This window comes from Tenebrio molitor, chromosome 4 (assembly GCF_963966145.1).
Source record: "Tenebrio molitor chromosome 4, icTenMoli1.1, whole genome shotgun sequence".
In the NCBI taxonomy this organism is placed as follows: domain Eukaryota; kingdom Metazoa; phylum Arthropoda; class Insecta; order Coleoptera; family Tenebrionidae; genus Tenebrio; species Tenebrio molitor.
The window spans coordinates 21,203,964-21,223,038 of NC_091049.1; the positions used below are offsets into that span (position 1 = coordinate 21,203,964).

General features: G+C 31.2%; 3 protein-coding genes across 3 annotated transcripts; 2 read left to right on the forward strand and 1 right to left on the reverse strand.

The window, feature by feature from the left end:
- The first annotated feature begins 644 nt into the window (after nucleotides 1–644).
- On the forward strand, nucleotides 645–1,162 carry LOC138129638 (uncharacterized). Its single transcript, XM_069045929.1, has 2 exons — nucleotides 645–755; nucleotides 812–1,162. The coding sequence occupies exons 1-2, from the start codon at nucleotides 678–680 to the stop codon at nucleotides 1,148–1,150; spliced, it is 417 nt and encodes a 138-aa protein (XP_068902030.1). The 5' UTR covers nucleotides 645–677; the 3' UTR covers nucleotides 1,151–1,162.
- A 10,416-nt stretch (nucleotides 1,163–11,578) lies between these two features.
- Nucleotides 11,579–12,046, forward strand: LOC138129395 (uncharacterized). The gene is made up of 2 exons (XM_069045685.1): nucleotides 11,579–11,647; nucleotides 11,714–12,046. The coding sequence occupies exons 1-2, from the start codon at nucleotides 11,579–11,581 to the stop codon at nucleotides 12,044–12,046; spliced, it is 402 nt and encodes a 133-aa protein (XP_068901786.1).
- A 1,300-nt stretch (nucleotides 12,047–13,346) lies between these two features.
- LOC138129396 (uncharacterized) lies at nucleotides 13,347–14,612 on the reverse strand. Its single transcript, XM_069045686.1, has one exon. The coding sequence runs from the start codon at nucleotides 14,610–14,612 to the stop codon at nucleotides 13,347–13,349; it is 1,266 nt and encodes a 421-aa protein (XP_068901787.1).
- Between the last annotated feature and the right edge of the window lie 4,463 nt (nucleotides 14,613–19,075).

Here is a 19,075-nt window from a genome sequence, read left to right on the forward strand (position 1 = left end):
CTACTCAAAAGAGGACGAAAATTAACTCTTTTTCGAACGCACTTTTTCGGACACTGAGCGTGGCGCCGTTTGTTGGTCTGTTTACTAAGTTAGCAACGAAACCGACAAAGCCGATAATTGTCCTGTCACCATAAATTACAACTTCTATTGCAAATAGTAAATTTCTAGTTTTGTTGGCAAGTTCATAACAAATATTTGCAAAAAAGGATAATATGTATTAATCAATTTATCTATTTGATAAAGGTAGATACAAAATAAATTTGTAATTTTTCCAAGGATGTCTTTTGTTTTGCAGTTCATGCGGTCGTGTAAAAAATTTAATGTGCACCTCTGCTAAAAAGTGCCTTTTTCTAGCCTCGGCTGCGCCTCGTCCAGATGCACTTTTTGACCTTGATACACAAATAACTATTTCAAACAAGGCCATTGTTTTTGAAAGACTCAGTGTGTCACCCAATCCCATTATAATTTTGGTGGCATCCTGTGCTTATACATGTTATTATCTCAAAAAAAATATTTTTATAATGTTATATTTAAATTTTGTCAAATTATTCAACGTTTCGTTTGTTAATAATAATTTACTTGATAATTATTTTTATAATTTTACACATAAAAGCGTCACCGAACCATTTCCTTCCCAGTTTCAAATTAACACTTGTGGACGACTAATCTGCACCAACATGACAAAAATGTTGAATACGTGGAGCTTAAGTCTCTTACTTTTTTACATCACGTGGACGACCGCCCTAGACAAAAAGGTAAGATATAAAATGTTCTGTCTTATAAGTAACTAATTACGAGTATATTTTTTCAGGCGTTGCGCGAAAAACTAATGTCCGATCAAGACTTCGTCGCTGTGAGAGATAAATGTTTGAGTACTGTGGGTTTGACTGAAGATGAATTGAAATCCAATGTGGATACGAGCGATGTTTCTGAAAATGTGTTGTGCTTTCTTAAGTGTATTCAGCAAGAACGAGGTTTTATAGATGAAACAGGATCGATCCATTTGGAAACCCTTCGCAATTCGCCACATTTTACTGCTTTAACTGAAGACGAACAAAATAAAATACTTCAGTGTGTTGAAGGTGTTGCCAAGGTAGAGACGTGTCAAGATGTCGCCCCATTGGTAGAATGTTTGCATAATATCGAATAACCTGTAACGCAATATGTCTTAAAAATTTGCATCAACAAAATTAAAGTTATAAATAAAATGAACATTGAATAATATTTATCCAACACCTGTTTATTATGAAGTCATAATAATGCCGATTTTGAATATATAATGAGGTCTATAAAACACTAGTGGACTTATGCACTGTTTTTATAATTCAGTGAGTTTAGAGAGAATTGAACAGTTTATTGAACATCAAAAAGAATAAGCACTGTTACAGAAGGAGGTGTTGGATAAAACAATGTATTACATTCGTGCCTTAACGACAAATAAGTCACTTGTATAATAAATAGCTATTTCGTGTTCGTTTCCTAGGATACATAACGTAAAAAATGGTATATAACTAAATATACACCTAAATTTTTTCATTTATACAGGGTGCCTCAACTAAGATTTTCGAGTCTAGTATCTCGGTTATTTGTCAACGGATTTTTGTGAAATTTAACGTGCAGATATTTTAGACAGTGAAGAGTAAAATCCCATTAATGCAACACAAGTCTTAAAAACGTAATTTTTAAAAATTTAAGATTTATATCAAAAAATTGATCGTCAATAAGACACCCTGTATACCTAACTTGACATTTGTTAAAGATAACATCAAAATCTCTAATTAATTAATGTTTTTCAAGATTTTGCATAAATGAACACGACAAATCGCATGATATGCTCGTTCACAAGACATGTTGTCGAACTCGTTCCTTTAGAGCACTCTTCGCTGCGCTCATCGTACCCTAAACTCTTTCTTTCGACAATAGACTCTCTTGTGCAACTCGTATAACAATATATGTATGTTAAAAGACGCAGAATTTAAAAACTGTTTGACGTCTTTTTGCATTTTTCAACAATTAATACTATGCATTTTATGAATTTTGTGCGTTATTTTACCATAATCCTGTAGAAGTCTTAACTACAGGATTTTGGATATTGACGGTCGTTTTTAACGGCGGGAATCTGTCTATTAGTATGTCTCATGTTGCGAGGTTAGCGACACATCCAACATTTGTATGGTTTTCAGCGCCAACTGCGATGGGACAATCATTTATAATAATCCGGTATTATAAAACGCTCTTTCTAACTGACAGTCCAGAAAAACTTTGTATAAAAATTCGTTATAACAAATTGTTTATACATAATTCTAGCAATAGTTAACATTTAATTTCCTTTTCCGGCCTCCGTCTAAATTTGCTGAGTTTTCATTCGCCCAAATCGTCTTGAAACACTGAATTCCATGGCTAGGCAAGAAAATCGAAACAGGAATTTTTAATGAAAGATTTAAGGTTGGTGGCACTGAGTGTCAATGACATATGGAATTTTTGTACAATTTTTTAAATATGAAATATGGATGTTGAGCGAGTTTGTATTCTTTGTCGCAAGTTGGACATTGCGTATAGCACAAGAATTCCTTGTACGTTTTAAATATTTGAAGAATTGATTGATTTTTATGGTGTTACAGTCGCTTGTTGGATCCTTGATGTTGCTAATGGAAGAATAGTATATTCTGTAACGAGGTCAGAATGAAAATTCAATCTACTTCAATCTACAATTAAACATAAACAAATGTCATTCGGCGGGAAATTCAAACTTTACACTGTTCTAAACGGTTTAATTTTTCCAACGCCTCCTCAGCCCAGGATTTCACTTGAACGCGCAATATACAGGGTGTAGAATGGATTTTGGTACATAGGCACTTTACGTGCAATAGTGAAAATCCTCTGATATTAGCTCCCCTAATTATTGTTCAACAAAACCTTAAACACAAAAGTTGTAGAGTAAAAAAAAAATGTACCTAAATCCTTTTATAATTATTTTCTAACACCTTCTGGTTCTGTTAGACAAGAAAAATTAAATATTAAAAATCCACCGATAAAATAGTAATAGCCATGACTCCCGACAACAATAAAGTTCATTTTTTGACAAACGTAACGAGTTTGCTGATTCCTCAAAGAATGAACTCTTTTAACACACAAGAAAAAGTTAACTTCGTAAAATGGTATTACTCCGGATTGTCTTTTAGAGACATGCAAGCAACATTTCCTCTATTCTATCTGGAGCGACCAATTCCAAGTATGACATGTCAAATATCATACATTGTCATCTTTGTTTATCACCTCGGTTACACTTCCCAGCAATTGCTATTTTGACAAATTCTTCAATTCTTTTCCATTATTGCGTACTTCCAGAAGATGTTAAAAAATAAAACAAACAAGAATTGGGAACCATTTTTAAAACTCTACAACATTTGTATTTAAGGGTTTGTTCTAAAATAACTAGGGGAGCCAATATCTGAGGATTTTTACTTTTACACGTACAGTGCCTATGTACCAAAATCTATTCTACACCCAGTATATCATTCAGAGTAGAAGCTCTTTTTGTACTTCGCCTAGTAGTTGTCAACGCAACTGCATTTCGGTCTTCAATCTCTGGGCTTAGCACAAAAAGAGACACTTCTACTCTTAATGATATAATATACCGGGGCATTTTTTTAACACTGAACATAGTCCATACTAATTCCCTATGTTCAATTTTAAAAAACACAGATCAATGAATTGTGAGTTGCTATGCAACCAATTATACACGATCTACAAAAATGGTCGAAATTTTGCAATAATGTTAAAATTTGTTCCAATTGATGAAATTGGTCTATCATGTGTTGTATTGGAAATGTTACGCACATTTCTAATGATCTTATTAGCATGAAATAAGTGCATTATGTGTACTTTTTTCGTCAAACAACTTGACCATTTTATTAAACTGTCAAGTACTTATTTTCGTTACCTTGGTTACGTAATTACATACATGCATTGACCTGTGCTTTTTAAAACTGAACATAGGGAATAAGTATGGGCTATGTTCAGTATTAAAAAAATGTCCCGGTATATGCCATTCACGATGTTTTGGCATAAGGGGAGGCTATGATTTCATTTTTTAACGTTGGATACATGTTTGATTTCTGTCATTTCTGCTGTCACTAAAATGCCTGACATGCGGACCTATCAAGATGAACGTAACATGTTGCCGAATTTACCGTAATCATAATTAAGCGACATTAATACGTATTGATGGTGTTTGTATTAGACTGCAGAACATATTTTCAGTAAGTTACAGTGAAGTCAAGTTCTTTTTATGTATAAATTGAATCGTAGGTGAGTACAAGATAAATATGTAGCACGGATAGTGAAGGAAGAAACAACGACCCAATTGAAATGGCATAGGAGATTTGTAAGACCTATTATAACTTCGCGATAGAGTTGTGAATTTATGGCTTGAGCCTATTTTGAAATGTACTCCTGAAATTTGCCAACATTTTTGTAGATATTGTGAAGAACTTATTTTGGAAGCTTGGGCAAAATTAATTGGAAATCTTTCATTTGAAAACGTTCTTCCTTTAATAATTTCATTAGGAGAATCTGACTCGGAATTTGATTGGGATTTTGATGCAGGTAATGATGATTCAGAATTTTCTAATGAAATTATGGAAGTTGAATAGTTTTGTTCTTTTTTGTCATGGACGATGGGTGTGTAAATATTTTGCAGAAAGAATCGAATAACGTAAGGCTTAATAAGTAGGTACAAAATTTTATACAATCTAGTTCTAGGAACGTTTTGGTTAAAATGAAAAATTCATTGAGAAGTTACTAATTGGTTGGTTAAGACACTGTATAGATAGGTTATCTAAGTAGTGCATAAATTAACAGGAACCACTTTTTCTTTCGGTTCTGGTCCCTACTATTCTGTAGTCTGTTCAAGTCAGTTTCCTGTTTTGTTAAAATGGATTAAAAATATGTGAGTATTGTTCTATTGTAAACTAGTAAAACTGACAACAATGCACTAGACAATGACGCAGTTTATAACCTCAAACTTAGAAAAACATAACCTGATTCAACAGACAGCTTTACTGCCAACTTAAATGCACTTTTTCCATGGCCTCCCCTTATGCCAAAACATCGTGAATGGTATATATCGTATGTTCCAATAAAAACTCACTCGCAGTATGCCATGACTATAGAGATAGATAGACTGGTCATGTCGATTTTAGGATCATTGGAAGTAGTTCATTTGTTACTTACAAATTTTCATCATATTGTGAGTTGTGACAGATAACCTATAAATTTACTTCAGTAGTTCATTTCACATCTGGTACTAAGACATACTTCACTTTTGTCATGGCTTGCTGCGAGTGAGTTTTTTGTGGAACACACGATACTATTTACAACAAGGCCATTGTTTTTGAAAGATTCAATGTGCCACCCAAGCCCATTATAATTTTTGTGTCATCCTGTACTTGAACAAAAATAAAATAACATATTATTATCTCAATTTAATAAGCGACAAAACTCATTTTTATAATGTTAGATTTAGATTTTGTCAAATTACTCAACGTTTCGTTTGTTAAAAATAATTTACTCGACAATTATTTTTATAGTTTTAGACGCTATAAAAGCGTCACCCAACCGTTGCCTATCTAGTTTCAAAGCAACACTTGTGGACGAATAATCTGCACCAACATGACAAAAATGTTGAATATGTGGAGTTTAAGTCTGTTACTCTTTTACATCACGTGGACGACCGCCCTAGACAAAAATGTAACATGTCATTTTCTGTTTTATAGCAATGAAATATATTTTTTCAGGCGGTGTCCCATCAAGAGTTCACCGCTGTGAGAAGAGATAAATGTTTGACTACTTTGGGTATGACTGAAGATGAATTGAAATTCGATGTGGATATGAGCGATGTTTCTGAAAATATGTTGTGCTTTTTTAAGTGTATTCAACAAGAACTAGGTTATATAGATGACGCAGGATTTTTCCATCGGGAAAAGATTCGCAATTTGCCACGTTTTACCGTTTTGACTGAAAATGAACAAAATGAACTACTTAAATGTGTTGAAGATGTTACCAAGATAGAGACCTGTCAAGATGTCGTCCCAGTGCTAAAATGTTTGCATTAAGGAGGTGTAACACTATATATTTTAAAAATTTGCATCAAAGAAAAGTGGTTAAAATAAAGTTAAAAATAAAATGAATGTTTGCACATTTTATATTTATTTAATTTAGATATTTTATCAATGCTTTTGTAATATGAAGATCAGTATTGAACAGTCACCATGGTTGTGTGTTAGCCCAACACAAAACACAGTGACACAGTATTATCAGAAATATTGACCACCTTCTGTAGATTAAATCCATTTACAGAAGTCTTAAATGAACATTCCGTTCTATTATAAAACGGTTTTTTTTAACTGATAGTTGAGGTTAAGATTGATATTCTTGTCAAAGTGATTTAATTTTGAATTAATTGACAACAAAAAAAGTCTACTATGATTTTTTTTAAATTCAGTGACTCTCAAATTTTATTTGAAAAACCTTTAGCCCCTTTTTCTCGAAAAATATCAACAATTGTATAAAGCATTATTGGCTCAATTGTCACCTTTTGTGGGGTTCTATCACAGGTTACGATATTCGTACAACTTTCAAAGTCACTTTGTACTTTATTGTAGCAATGATTGACATTTAATTTCTTTTTTCTGGCCTCCGTCTAAATTTACTGAGTTTTCATTCGCCTAAATCGTCTTTTAATGAAAGATTTTTGGTGGCACTAAATGTCAATGACATGTGGAATTTTTGAACAATTTGCGTGAAATATTGATGTGGGGCAAATTTGTATTCTTTATCGCAAGCTGGCTGTACATTGCGTATAGCACAAGAATTTATTTGTACGTTTTGAATAATTGAAGAATTAATAAACTTTTGTGGTGTCACTGTCGCTTCTTGGATCCTTTATGTTGCTAATGGAAGAAAAATAAATTCCCTTTCCGGGAATATTGAAAAAAAAAATATAATATTTGCCTTTAAAAAAATGGTCTGTCGAATTTTTTGTTTTGAATATTACACGTTTTGCAAGTACTTGGTACTTGTGGAGCCTCGGCTGACGCCTCGGACCACAAACCGAGCTCCCACTTGCAAAATGACAGTTTCTGGCCTTGTAATACCAATAACTATTTTAATATTTAAAATAAATGAGATCAAAGCTGTACCTTTTGAGCCCCCGTATCTTCAAATATAATAGATATAGAATGTATTTATCATATTTTTCATAATTTTCTAAAATGAATTGACATTGCCCCATTGAATTATTCTGCGAATTTTGGAAGATCCTGTATATTATTCCGACGTGTGAAAAGGATACGTATAGACAAAAAGGTAATGTAAAAAATATTGACATCAAAGGAATTATCAATACTTTATAAAACTATGCGTAATCCATACTGATAACAATCGACAATACAAGTGGACAATAGAAAGTACAACATAAAGCTCAAATAACATTTTACAACAAGGTCATTGTTTTTGAAAGACTCAATGTGCCACCCAAGCCCATTATAATTTTTGTGTCATCCAATACTTGAACATAATATTTACTCAATTTGATAAGCGACAAAAATATTATTATAATGTTGGATTTAAATTTTGTTCAATTATTTAACGTTCCCTTTGTTAATAATAATTTATTCGACAATTATTTTTATAGCTTTACACGTTATAAAAGCGTCACCCAACCGTTGCCTACCCAGTTTCAAATCAACATTTGTGGACGAATAATCTGCACCAACATGACAAAAATGTTGAATATGTGGAGTTTAAGTCTGTTACTCTTTTACATCACGTGGACGACTGCCTTAGACAAAAAGGTATCTTATTTTCTGTTTTATAGCAATTAAATATATTTTTTCGCATTTTATACAGTAATGAACTATATTACTGTACTCAAAATCGTACAGTAATAGGTCACTTTACAGCATAGCAACTATTACAGCATATCAACCAACCATTTTGTGTTTTTCGTATATTTCCTTGGATTTTGCAAGGAGCAGACTTGACGAATATTTGTTGAGTTATTTTCCGCGCTATTTTCGCCTTTCAAATTCATCATTTTGTTGTGTACAATTTCTGTCATGTTGATATGTTAATGAAAATGTACCTATTAAGGTCTTTTTTTTACCAACAAATTTTAATATTTTTAAAATGCGAAAAAATAGTATACGCTCCTCGTCAGAAAAGTGATTTTACTGGACTCGTAACGTAATCTACTATTTTCAGGCGGTCCGCGAGAAACTAATGGCCAATAAAGACTTCGTCGCTGTGAGAGATAAATGTTTGACTACTTTGGGTTTGACTGAAGATGATTTAAATTTGGATATGGAAACGAGCGATGTTTCTGAAAATGTGTTGTGCCTTCTTAAGTGTATCCAACAAGAACGAGGTTACATAGATGAAGCAGGATCTTTCCATTCGGAAAAGGTTTTCAGTTCGCCACATTTTACAGCTTTAACTGAAAACGAACAAAATGAAGTAAAGAAATGTGTTGAAGGTGTTGACAAGATAGAGACGTGTCAAGATGTCGCCCCATTGGTAGAATGTTTGAATAATAGCTTGTAATGTAATATGTTTTAAAAATTCCCATCAAAAAATAAAGTTATAAATAAAATGAACATCTAATAATATTTATTTAATTTTGATATTTTAACAATGTTTATGTAATGCAGGGTCATTATAAATGATTGTCCCATCGCAGTTGGCATTGGTGATGTAGTTGAAAGTCACACATGAGTCAGACTAGTATCGCCGATAGGCGGCGCTACCGGAGGTAGTGGAAATCTGTCTACTAGTTTGTCTAACGTTGCGAGGCGGCACATCCAAAATTTGTGTGGGTTTTCAACGCCGACTGCGATGGGACAATCATTTATAATGACCCTGCATAAAGATCAGTATTGAACAGTAACCATGGTTATGTCTTTACTCGACACAAACCCAGTGACACGGTATTCAGGCCGTATAAATGGGGATATGTATCAGCAGAAAAATTGACAACTCTCTGTAGGTTAATTATATCTATTTATAGAAGTCTTAAATGAATATTCCGTTGTATTAAAAAACGGTTTTTCTAACTGATAGTCAGTAAAATTTCGTATAAAGATTCGTTGTAAAAAATTGTTTATACATTTTTTTAGCAATATTTAACATTTCACTTTTTTTTAATCATTTTCTTCTTTATTTAATTATTAATTATCCAAACACTGACTGCAAATCATATTGCTTAATCTCATTGATGGAATGACCGTTGCTGGTACGCCTTATGATTGTTATTACTGTTATTTTAATGGCTGACTAATTAATAAATAAATTAATAAATGTATCTATTTCAAAAAGGCAGATACAAAATAAATTTTTAATTTTTTCAATGATGTCTTTTGCTTTGTAGTTCGTGCTATCGCCTAAAGAATGTAATGTGCACCTCTGCCAAAACGTGCCTTTTGTCCTCGCCTGTTTAAGCCTCGGCTGCGCCTCGCCCAAAAAACTCAGACTCTAACGAAAAAGATGAATTTTTTGGCCTTGATTGACAAATAACTATTTTATATGTTTAAACGTACAATTGATATTTATCGCACTGATTGGGATAAGAACTTACTTATCCCACTGAGTGCGGTAATAAAACTTATTTATCCCACTGAGTGCGGCGATGAAATGCGTGCGGTAATGAAGTTCTTATCCCACTCAAAATGAGTGGGTTAAGTGTTATTTATCTTCTTCTTGTTCTTTTTGAAAACGTTTTGGACGCCCATTGTTTAACCACAAGGTTAGATTATTCCCCTGAGAGCAGTCCTTTTTACACACGTAATTGTCAAATTATTGCGTGACTTAACTTCCTACAGAATTAAATCTAATTGAAGGTGGGAATCACCACAATAATGTGCATGAATAACCCAACCGTGATATAAATGGTGCACGTATTAGCTCCTGATATAGTTTTATAACAATGTTCTACCAACCTGTTTATTTCATTTCTGTTTTGTTATGCTGTTTAGTAACAGTATCAACTGTATGTATTTAAATATGCAGTTTCGTCTCTGATTAATTTACGTTTTTTAGCAACACCCTTTGGATACTGAAACCAACTTGAACGATGACAAATCTGAAATTGATTACGATTGCTTAAACGAAAGTAACGCCACGGTTGACCTGTTGAAACAATATCACGGAGAAGAATCAAAAGAAATGTTGTGTTTTATCAAATGTAGGTTTAGGAAGCAGAATTTTATATACGAGGACGGAACTGTTGGCTATGATTTACTCGAAAAACGGATAAACGAGTTAGTTGATGAAAATCAAGAAAAAAATTTCGATTGTTTGAAAACTATGCCACAGATATTGTCATGTGACGATATGAAAATTTTGCTTGAATGTATTAAAAGTATTTAGTAAAATTCGTTATTTTGTTGTGAAGTTGATTACAAAGTTATAATTAAAGTAACTATTAAGTTATTAAGAAGTATTATTAAAAAATGAATTATATTACAACATACCTATTTCTAAATAAAAAAATTGATATTTAATATGTTTATTCATACCGTTAAAATACCAAAAACGTAAGTGTGTCTTAATAAGAAAAATCTTATTAAGAGTGCTTCGTCACAAATGTCCCGTACGTTGTAGCTTACGAAGTCTCCTAGCTGTCACGTTTATAACAAAGCTATTACAGTGCGTTAATAGCCGATTGGAGTGCTGTAATAGACCAGTACAATTTACATTTTCAAGGTTGGTAACTTTCAATGTCAAACATCGAATGCCAAACGTCAAATCACGCTAAATACACGATATAACAACAACTTCAAACTGAACTTTCAAATGTTCCGTTGTAACATTTGTGTTATAGTTTTCCCATTTATAATTTGGTTTTATGGCAGTACAATTGTAATTATTAGGGGCTGGGGTTGTAGTTTTGGCAATAGTGAAGATATTGTAACCTGGTCAGACAACAGACCCTCTTTTACAATCCTAAGATTTATGGCGGTAGTTACCTATTGTCGGGGTATTTAACTCCCTGACAACACGACTGGTAGTAAAACCAAATTAGAAATGGGAACACTATACCAACCACCATAAAATTCCCCAAATTTTAAAACAGCCATTTTTCAAGGCACAAAATAGAAAAAATAGTGTATTATAATCTCGTTAATAAGGCATTTTGTGGCACTTAATCCTTCATGGCACTCATCGCAAGCTCGTTGTGCCCTAAATCCCTGCGTGCTACAAAATGCTTCTTATAAGAAGAAGAAGAAGAGGAAGAATAAAACGATTTTGTTACTTTGTTTCAGACGGAAGTTGATACTAATTTGGAACATTTTTTTTTCTTAAAGGAAATAATTAAAATTATTTTTGGAATTATTTATTGAATATAGGCACAAATTGCCAGTAGAAAATTAAATTTTATTTATCACATTTAGATTGGTAGTTTTGAGTCCGTTATTCCCTATTATAAAATTTAAATATACAGTAATCACTTTGCTCATAACCTTCACGGTATGACATATAAATTGCATCTTTTTTGCCAGTTCTATAAACAACATTCAAAATGAAAATGTTTATCACTTCTGCGCTGACTCTTTGCGCGCTTTTCCTTTTAAATTCGGCAAATCATCAAGTAAGTAGAAGTTCACCTATAAATATAACTCCAATGGTGGATAAAATTGACAAGTAATTTTTTCAGGCTCAAAAAGATGAAAAGGAAATGGATATGTATGAGGAATGTTTCATAGAATATTCGGTAGATCCTGCTGCGAATTTGACTTCTTTGGCACCAGAAGACTACGAGAACATCCCGGAAAATGAGTTGTGTGCTTATAAGTGCATTTACAGCAAGTCTGGGTTTATAGATGACAACGACGAAGTAGTCGTAGAGAAGATTTATGCTATACCTGAGTTGCAAAAAATATCAAAATCGAAAGTTGCTAAGATGATCGATTGTTTAAGAAATGTTGGAGAGATCGATGAGTGTAAAAAAGTGTTAGATCTCGACCGGTGTTTTAACATAATCATGTAGGATGAAGTAAAATGTGATAAGTGCAAATAGAAGGTATTGTAATAAAAATAATGGAAAAAACTTAGTAAAACTAGTGATTTTATTTTGATTTCACTTTTCATGTACCTATAAAATGAAAAATAAACAATGTATGTGGATAAAGAAATAAAATATTTGTTATTTTCGCTAAATACACAGTGCTTGTGAAAAACTTCGCACCGGATGGGAAAAATCTTTGTCGATTTATTCGCACATATTTTACTAAGATAATCATCGTGTGTGAAGATTAAAAAATATGACTAACAAAAGATATCATGTGATTTATAGTGACTATAGTAAATTGTTATTTGTACCTATATCAAGGCATAAAGTGCATCTTTCTCATCCGAGTCTGAGTTACTGGCCGAGGCGTAGACGAGGCTTAAACAGGTGAGGAAAGAAGGCACTTTTTGGCAGAGATGCACATTAAATTTTTTAGGCAATCGCACGGACTACAAAACAAAAGACATCTATGGAAAATGTATTTTGTATCTACCTTTTTCAAATATGTAGATACATTTATTAATACATATGGACAATTTTTTTTATAGTATTTTTTTATCAGCTTGCCAACAAAACTAGACATTTACTATTTGCAATACAATTACTTATTGACACAATTTATGGTGGTGACAATTATCGGTTTTGTCGGTCTCGTTGTTAACTTATTAAACAGACCACCAGATGGCGCCACAGTCAGCATCCGAAAAAGAGTTACTTTTGGTCAAGAAAGAGAGGGAGTAGTATAAAGGCCCCTTCAGCACACAACACTTTTTAAGGTAAAACACCCTGATTTTCAAGGGTAAACTGAAAAGCAGTGGGCTCCTTCAGCACACAGCACTTTTTAAGGTAAAACACCCCGATTTTCAGTGGTAAACAGAAAAGCAGAAAAAATCGTGAAATCACTTCCCATTTTAAAGGCATATTTTAAAATTAACATTTTTAAGGTAAAATAACCCGATTTTCAAGGTAATCTAAAAAAAGTAAAAATATTAAGCAGAATAGCCCGGTTTTCAAGGTAATCTAAAAAAAGCACAAAAACACCCCAATTTTCAAGGATAAATAGAAAACACCCCCGATTTTCAAGGGTAAACAGAAGTGATAAAATTTTAAACAAAATAGCCTGTTTTTCAAGACAGTTTGGGACACAGCTTTAATATCCAAATGGTATTGTATCAAAGTTTTCTAAAATAACCCTCTTATCATAAACAAAACCAAATTCTTTTGTTTCTATTTTATTTAAAAGTTCTTTAGTTTTAGTATCTCTGGTAATTCGATGATATTATATACTAATTTTACTGCCTTTCTTTTCTAAAATATTATTTATACTATTGGAATCGATCTTTTTGGATGTCTCATAATTTAACGTAAATCCTTTTATTTTACAAACAACTTTATCCGTATTAGTCTTATAACAATAACTTTTTGGACCTGTTGATAACCAGTCAACAATCCATACATCCTTACCTAATTCATCAGTCCACTCTCCCAATAAACAACCGGTTTTGATAGTATTTTTACCATCGTCTATATATACAACGCTATCAGTATCATAATATACAACCGCCTCTCCCAATTTATCTAACATTTCATATAATCTTAATCTGGCGTTTGCTGTTGTAAAAGCAGCTATGAATATATTGGTATTAAAATCATTTTCAACATAATAATCTTTATATTTATAGCTAATTTGTAACATTGTATCGTTTATATCATTTATCTGAATTTTATCAAGTCTATCATCTAATAAAATTTCGTAAAATCTCTCAACATCTGTAACATATTCTGTTGATCCCATATTTTGTCTCTGACCAAATTTACCCCATAAGTTTACTAAACAAGATTTTGCTACAGCTCTCTTACCAGGATTGTTTTCTATTTCACCTAATTCTATGCCTAGTTTTTCCTTTACCACTTTTCTATATTCATCTTCCGTTTCAAAATCATCTTGCCATGGGCTTGTCTCTAGTTTTATTTTCATAAATGCCTTTACATATTCTTTAAATAAATCATTTGATTCTTCATAAAAGTTCCAAACTTCATCAATATTTATTATTTTATACCCTTTTTCTATTGCTTTTTTTACCTCGTTTGAACACCATGTTCCGCTAATTATTCTTTCAAAATCAGTATGATTACATAAATCCTGATTATTTAATTTAGCACACAACTGACATAACGGAAATGTTAACTTTTCAGCGCCGCTTTTATTTTTTATTTTTACTGGTAATACTGGGTGATATAATTGTTTTGGTGGTAAAATATCACATTTTATTAATCCATACCATTCTGGATCATATGTCAAAGGCTTTAATATTTTGTTAGGATGTCCAACAGGATAATAATCAAAATATTGTACTGTTGGATATAAACTACAAACATCAATATACTTCAATTTCTTTCCTTTTACTCTCAATTTTGTAGCGTTTGTTCTTCCACCAAAGAATGCGTTTCTGGGTTCTAGTTTTTCTAATTGTTTAACATCTTTTTCAATTTTTTTCATTTCTTCTTTATATTCTTTAGATTTAGTCCAATTACATTCCCACATTTCTATTAAATTATAACCAGCATTCCTTATTTGCACACTTCTTTCTATTGTTTTCTCATAAAGATCTTCCATAGCTGTTTTATTCTTATTATTAATAAAATCTGAACTATAACATTTTATACACCCATGCCAAAAACAACCATGATATTGATAGACTGTATTGGTCTTTTCATCAAAGCCATCAACTTTTGATCCACATATTTTCACTTCACCATTGTTTAATGCGTGTTTGATATCAGGATTATTCAGACTATTTAGCCATGAAATTTTTCAACGCAATATTTTAAAATAAAGTAAGAATCATAACCTTTAGAATAATGTGCGATAGCTGTATATCCTTTATGATCTCTAGAAATTAACCATTTGCAAAAGTCTTCGTTGGTTTCGAAAGAATTATCATTTCCGCTAAAATCGTGAGATATAACTAAATTAGCGATGTGTTTGCCTGTTTCTTGCATTGCTTCATAATCAAAGAATAAATATTTCTCCGTATAAGAACATTTAGTATGCTTTTTAGATCCACATTTAAGGCATTGAAAACTCTCTTCGCTTTTTCTTGGTATTTTAACACAATTTTTACAATCTTTACATTGATAAATGTGATATTTTATTCTTTTGTTTGTTTTATCAGGAATATCACAATTTTTGCAACTTTCAACTCGCTTAAATTTAATATCATGAATTTTGTATTGTAAAAAACCTTTTTCATTTTTTATCTCTTTTAAACCATTATAAGTCATAAGTAAATCATATTCTACCATATCTTCTATTATTTTATCTGCTGTTTTAGCAAATCTGTCTGGTAAAAACAACTTAAAATTACATTCGTCTTTGCCGATCAATGTAATTACATTTTTTTCTTTATTATCTTTACTTGTAAATTGTTCCCAGTTTGTTACGGTATACTGATGACCTATTTCTATCTCTTTAAGTGATAATGTTTTAAGTTGGCTAGGTTTTATTAACCTCTCGTTTGTTTTATCAGGAAAAGTTACTGTGCAACCTTTTCTATCACAATTTTTACAACCTTTTACTTTATATTTATTATCACCGTCTTTCATTATTGTCTCACATATTCCGCCTTTTTGTCGTTTCAATTGCATATAACATCTATGTTTTAATATTTCAACTTCTTTATAACAATTTCGACATTTTTCCCGTCCACATTTGTGTTCTTTACTACCCTTTTCTATCATTTTGTTACCTTTTTCAATCATTTTATTACCTTTTTTAATTATTTTATCTCCTTTGCGAATCATTGCAAGACGCGTCATGGTATCAATTCCTTCGTCAATTATATAAATATCCTTCATGTTATTTCCTTCTTCAATCATTTTATTTCCTTCTTCAATCATTTTTTTACCTTCGTCATCCGTTTTTTCAACTCTTTCGAGTATTTTATTACAATTTAAGCATTTATGAAATCTTTTACAAACTTCTGAATGATTTTCTAAACATTCTTGATTAAAACAGTATCTATTGCATTTTTCACAATATATTCTTTGTTTAGAGTCTTCTTCGTGTTTAGGGTTAAAACACATTAGGCACATTTTCTTTACTTTTAAGCATTTATGGTCATCTTTGATTTGATATGGTTTATCACATTTTTTACAATAATAAGACTGACCGTAGAAACCTGTCATACTATTGATTGTATCGAAATGATTTCCATTTTTATATAAATAAACTTTCACATCTTTTTCAGGTCCCGAATATATTATAGAATTAAAACATTCGGCTGCTACGATTTTTATTTGAATATTTAATAATCTTTCTATATTCGCAATATCATCTAAAGTAAAATAATTTCTATTATAATCCTCAAGTTGGTTACATAGTTCTTGAGCTAAAGTAGTTTGTAAATTTCTTCCCATTCTTATGTATCTTATATCATTATGATCATATTCTCTACCAAGTATAATATTTGTATGATAAGTTAATCCAACAATAACAGCTCTTGGGCAACATAAATTATCTTTGTTTTTTATCGATGTTATGCTTTTCTTTGTTCGTGAGTCTTCTGCTATATTTAGCAATCTTTTCGCATTAGTAGCACCTCTAGGCATATTAACTACTTCAGCATTAAACGTACAACCGTATATATCTAAATCTTGATTTGAAGTTAAGATACTTTGAATATTGTTTAATAAATTATTAATATCAGAGGTTCTTGACATACCTGTTGAAATAGGATTCCAAAGATCAGGATGATTAACCACTATATTCATTAAATCTCCTTCTTTGAAATTTGTTTTCTGTTTTACTATTTTAATCATTTCATTTAATCCCTCTCTAACAGCAGTAATTTTTTTCATAATTATGTCTGAAAGATCAGACTCGGATGGTTCTTCCTCTTTCAATAATATAACTTTATAGTAAACTTTATGTTTCCTCCATCTTTTGGTGTATTCAGCATTTGTTTCTATTATTTTAATTTTAGATTTTTTTTAAAACTCTGTAAAATAACTATCTTCAAAAGCGAACGGTTGGTCGTTAATTTTTTGTAATAATTCTGCCTTCTTCATTTTAGAGTAACCTTTGATATTCTTTTCTTTAGCAATTTTTCTTAATTCTTTTATCGTTGTATTCTGAGTTGATTCGTTTTTTGACATGGTTTCCTCTAATAATTCCTCTAAACTTTGCGACCCGATTTCTTTAAGAACAGTATTTAAATTCGCTTCGCTCATGAGGGCATTATCTGAAATTTGATTCACTAGATCTGTTTTTTTACTATTTTGCTTTATTTTTATAACTAGTTTTTCAGCAATCGATTTTAATTTTTTAATATTGAGTCTGTTTAATTTATTAAACCAGTCGCCAGCATCGAGCTCTTCTTTTAGAATTAATTTTATGAGGTCTGATTTAGTCTTCGAGTTATATTGTGAATAGTTTCTTAAGCCCAGTCTTTTTGCAATGCTTTTTAATTTTTTTAAATTTAGTTTATTTAGGACAATCTCATTATTTGATTGTGGTGTTAAAAAATATTTATCCATCGAGGACGACTCATGTGTCAAAGATGGACTCTTATCTGAACTCGATGACGAATTGCCTTTAGGCCTTTAGTAAGTTTTATAAGTTCCTCAAGGGTCATTTTAAGAACCTCATCTTTCGAGAGCCCCATTCATTAGGGAAAAAATTATTCAAAAAAATTTATGAATGAGATTATCCTTTTAAGTCGTTAATATATTTTTCTAATTTTTCATGCCATATTTTTTTGAAATGTCTTTTTTTATATCGTATCGGAACATCCATAAAACATATATTACAAGTAAATTTATCATTTCGTCTTTTTTTACAATCATAACACACATATCCGATTCCATATTTCTGATTTCTACTTTTAACAAAATTTGAATGAGATTTTATGGTTTGACAAATGGAACATTTTCTTAATAACGACTCATTATTCGGAGATGTTTGTTCATGATCAATCTGACAATCTTTATCCCCCATTTATTAGAAAGATATTATTTCATAATAAATGGCTCATAATACCAAAAGGGAACAGTCAGCTAAACAAAAGATAAATATAATAATTAAAAAAGATTATACGTTAACAGAGTCTAGTATTCCATCTGTTAAGAATTTAAATAATATGCGATCAAGACAATTAGCATTAAATTTTTTAGCACAAAAAGGAGATCCTACTTCTAAAAATATTACCTTAAAAGAGTTTGCTAAACAGAATAAAATTGGTGAAAACACAATTACGAATCAAATAAAATTTCTCACTGGTGAAACAATAATTAAACACAACACAAAATCAAACAACATAGAACAATATAACAAAAAACAAAAACAAATTAAATCTAAACACAAAGCAAACACATCTCAATCAGATTACAAAGCGTCCCTGAAAGGGACTAGTGCTCAGCATGCCGCTGGGAGTATAAAAGATGAAGACAGGCGAGGCGAAGACGATGAAGAATTTGATAAAATTTTTGATAAGACTATGAATTCCCTGTCTAATAAATAATGGCACTAATTGATGTTGCAGATAAAAATCAGATAAAAATTATTCAAAATAGAATAAAAAAATACTGTATTGAGTTTAATAGTTTATCTGTTGGTAATAAAGTTAAAGCATCTAATCAGCTGTATAAGGAAAACAGAATTTTAAAAGAATTAGGAAATGCTGCGGTTGAAACAATAGAAAAAATGGACGAAGAAATTGAGTACAAAGATAATAAAATTAATGTGTTGGAACAAGAATTAAAAGAGGTAAATATTTATGATGAAGAAAAAATAAACGCGTTACTGAACAAAAATCCTGTTATTAGATATAACAATAAAGAACGAGCAAAAAGACGATTAGCAAATACTCTTTCTCTAGTTAATAAATGAATACATCCATGAACACAGCGAATTTATTAATCAAGGCAAACTTAAAGATTGTTGAATTAAAAAAAGAAAAGAAAAAAATTATATTTATTTTTATTTGTATTATTTCAATAATTCTTATA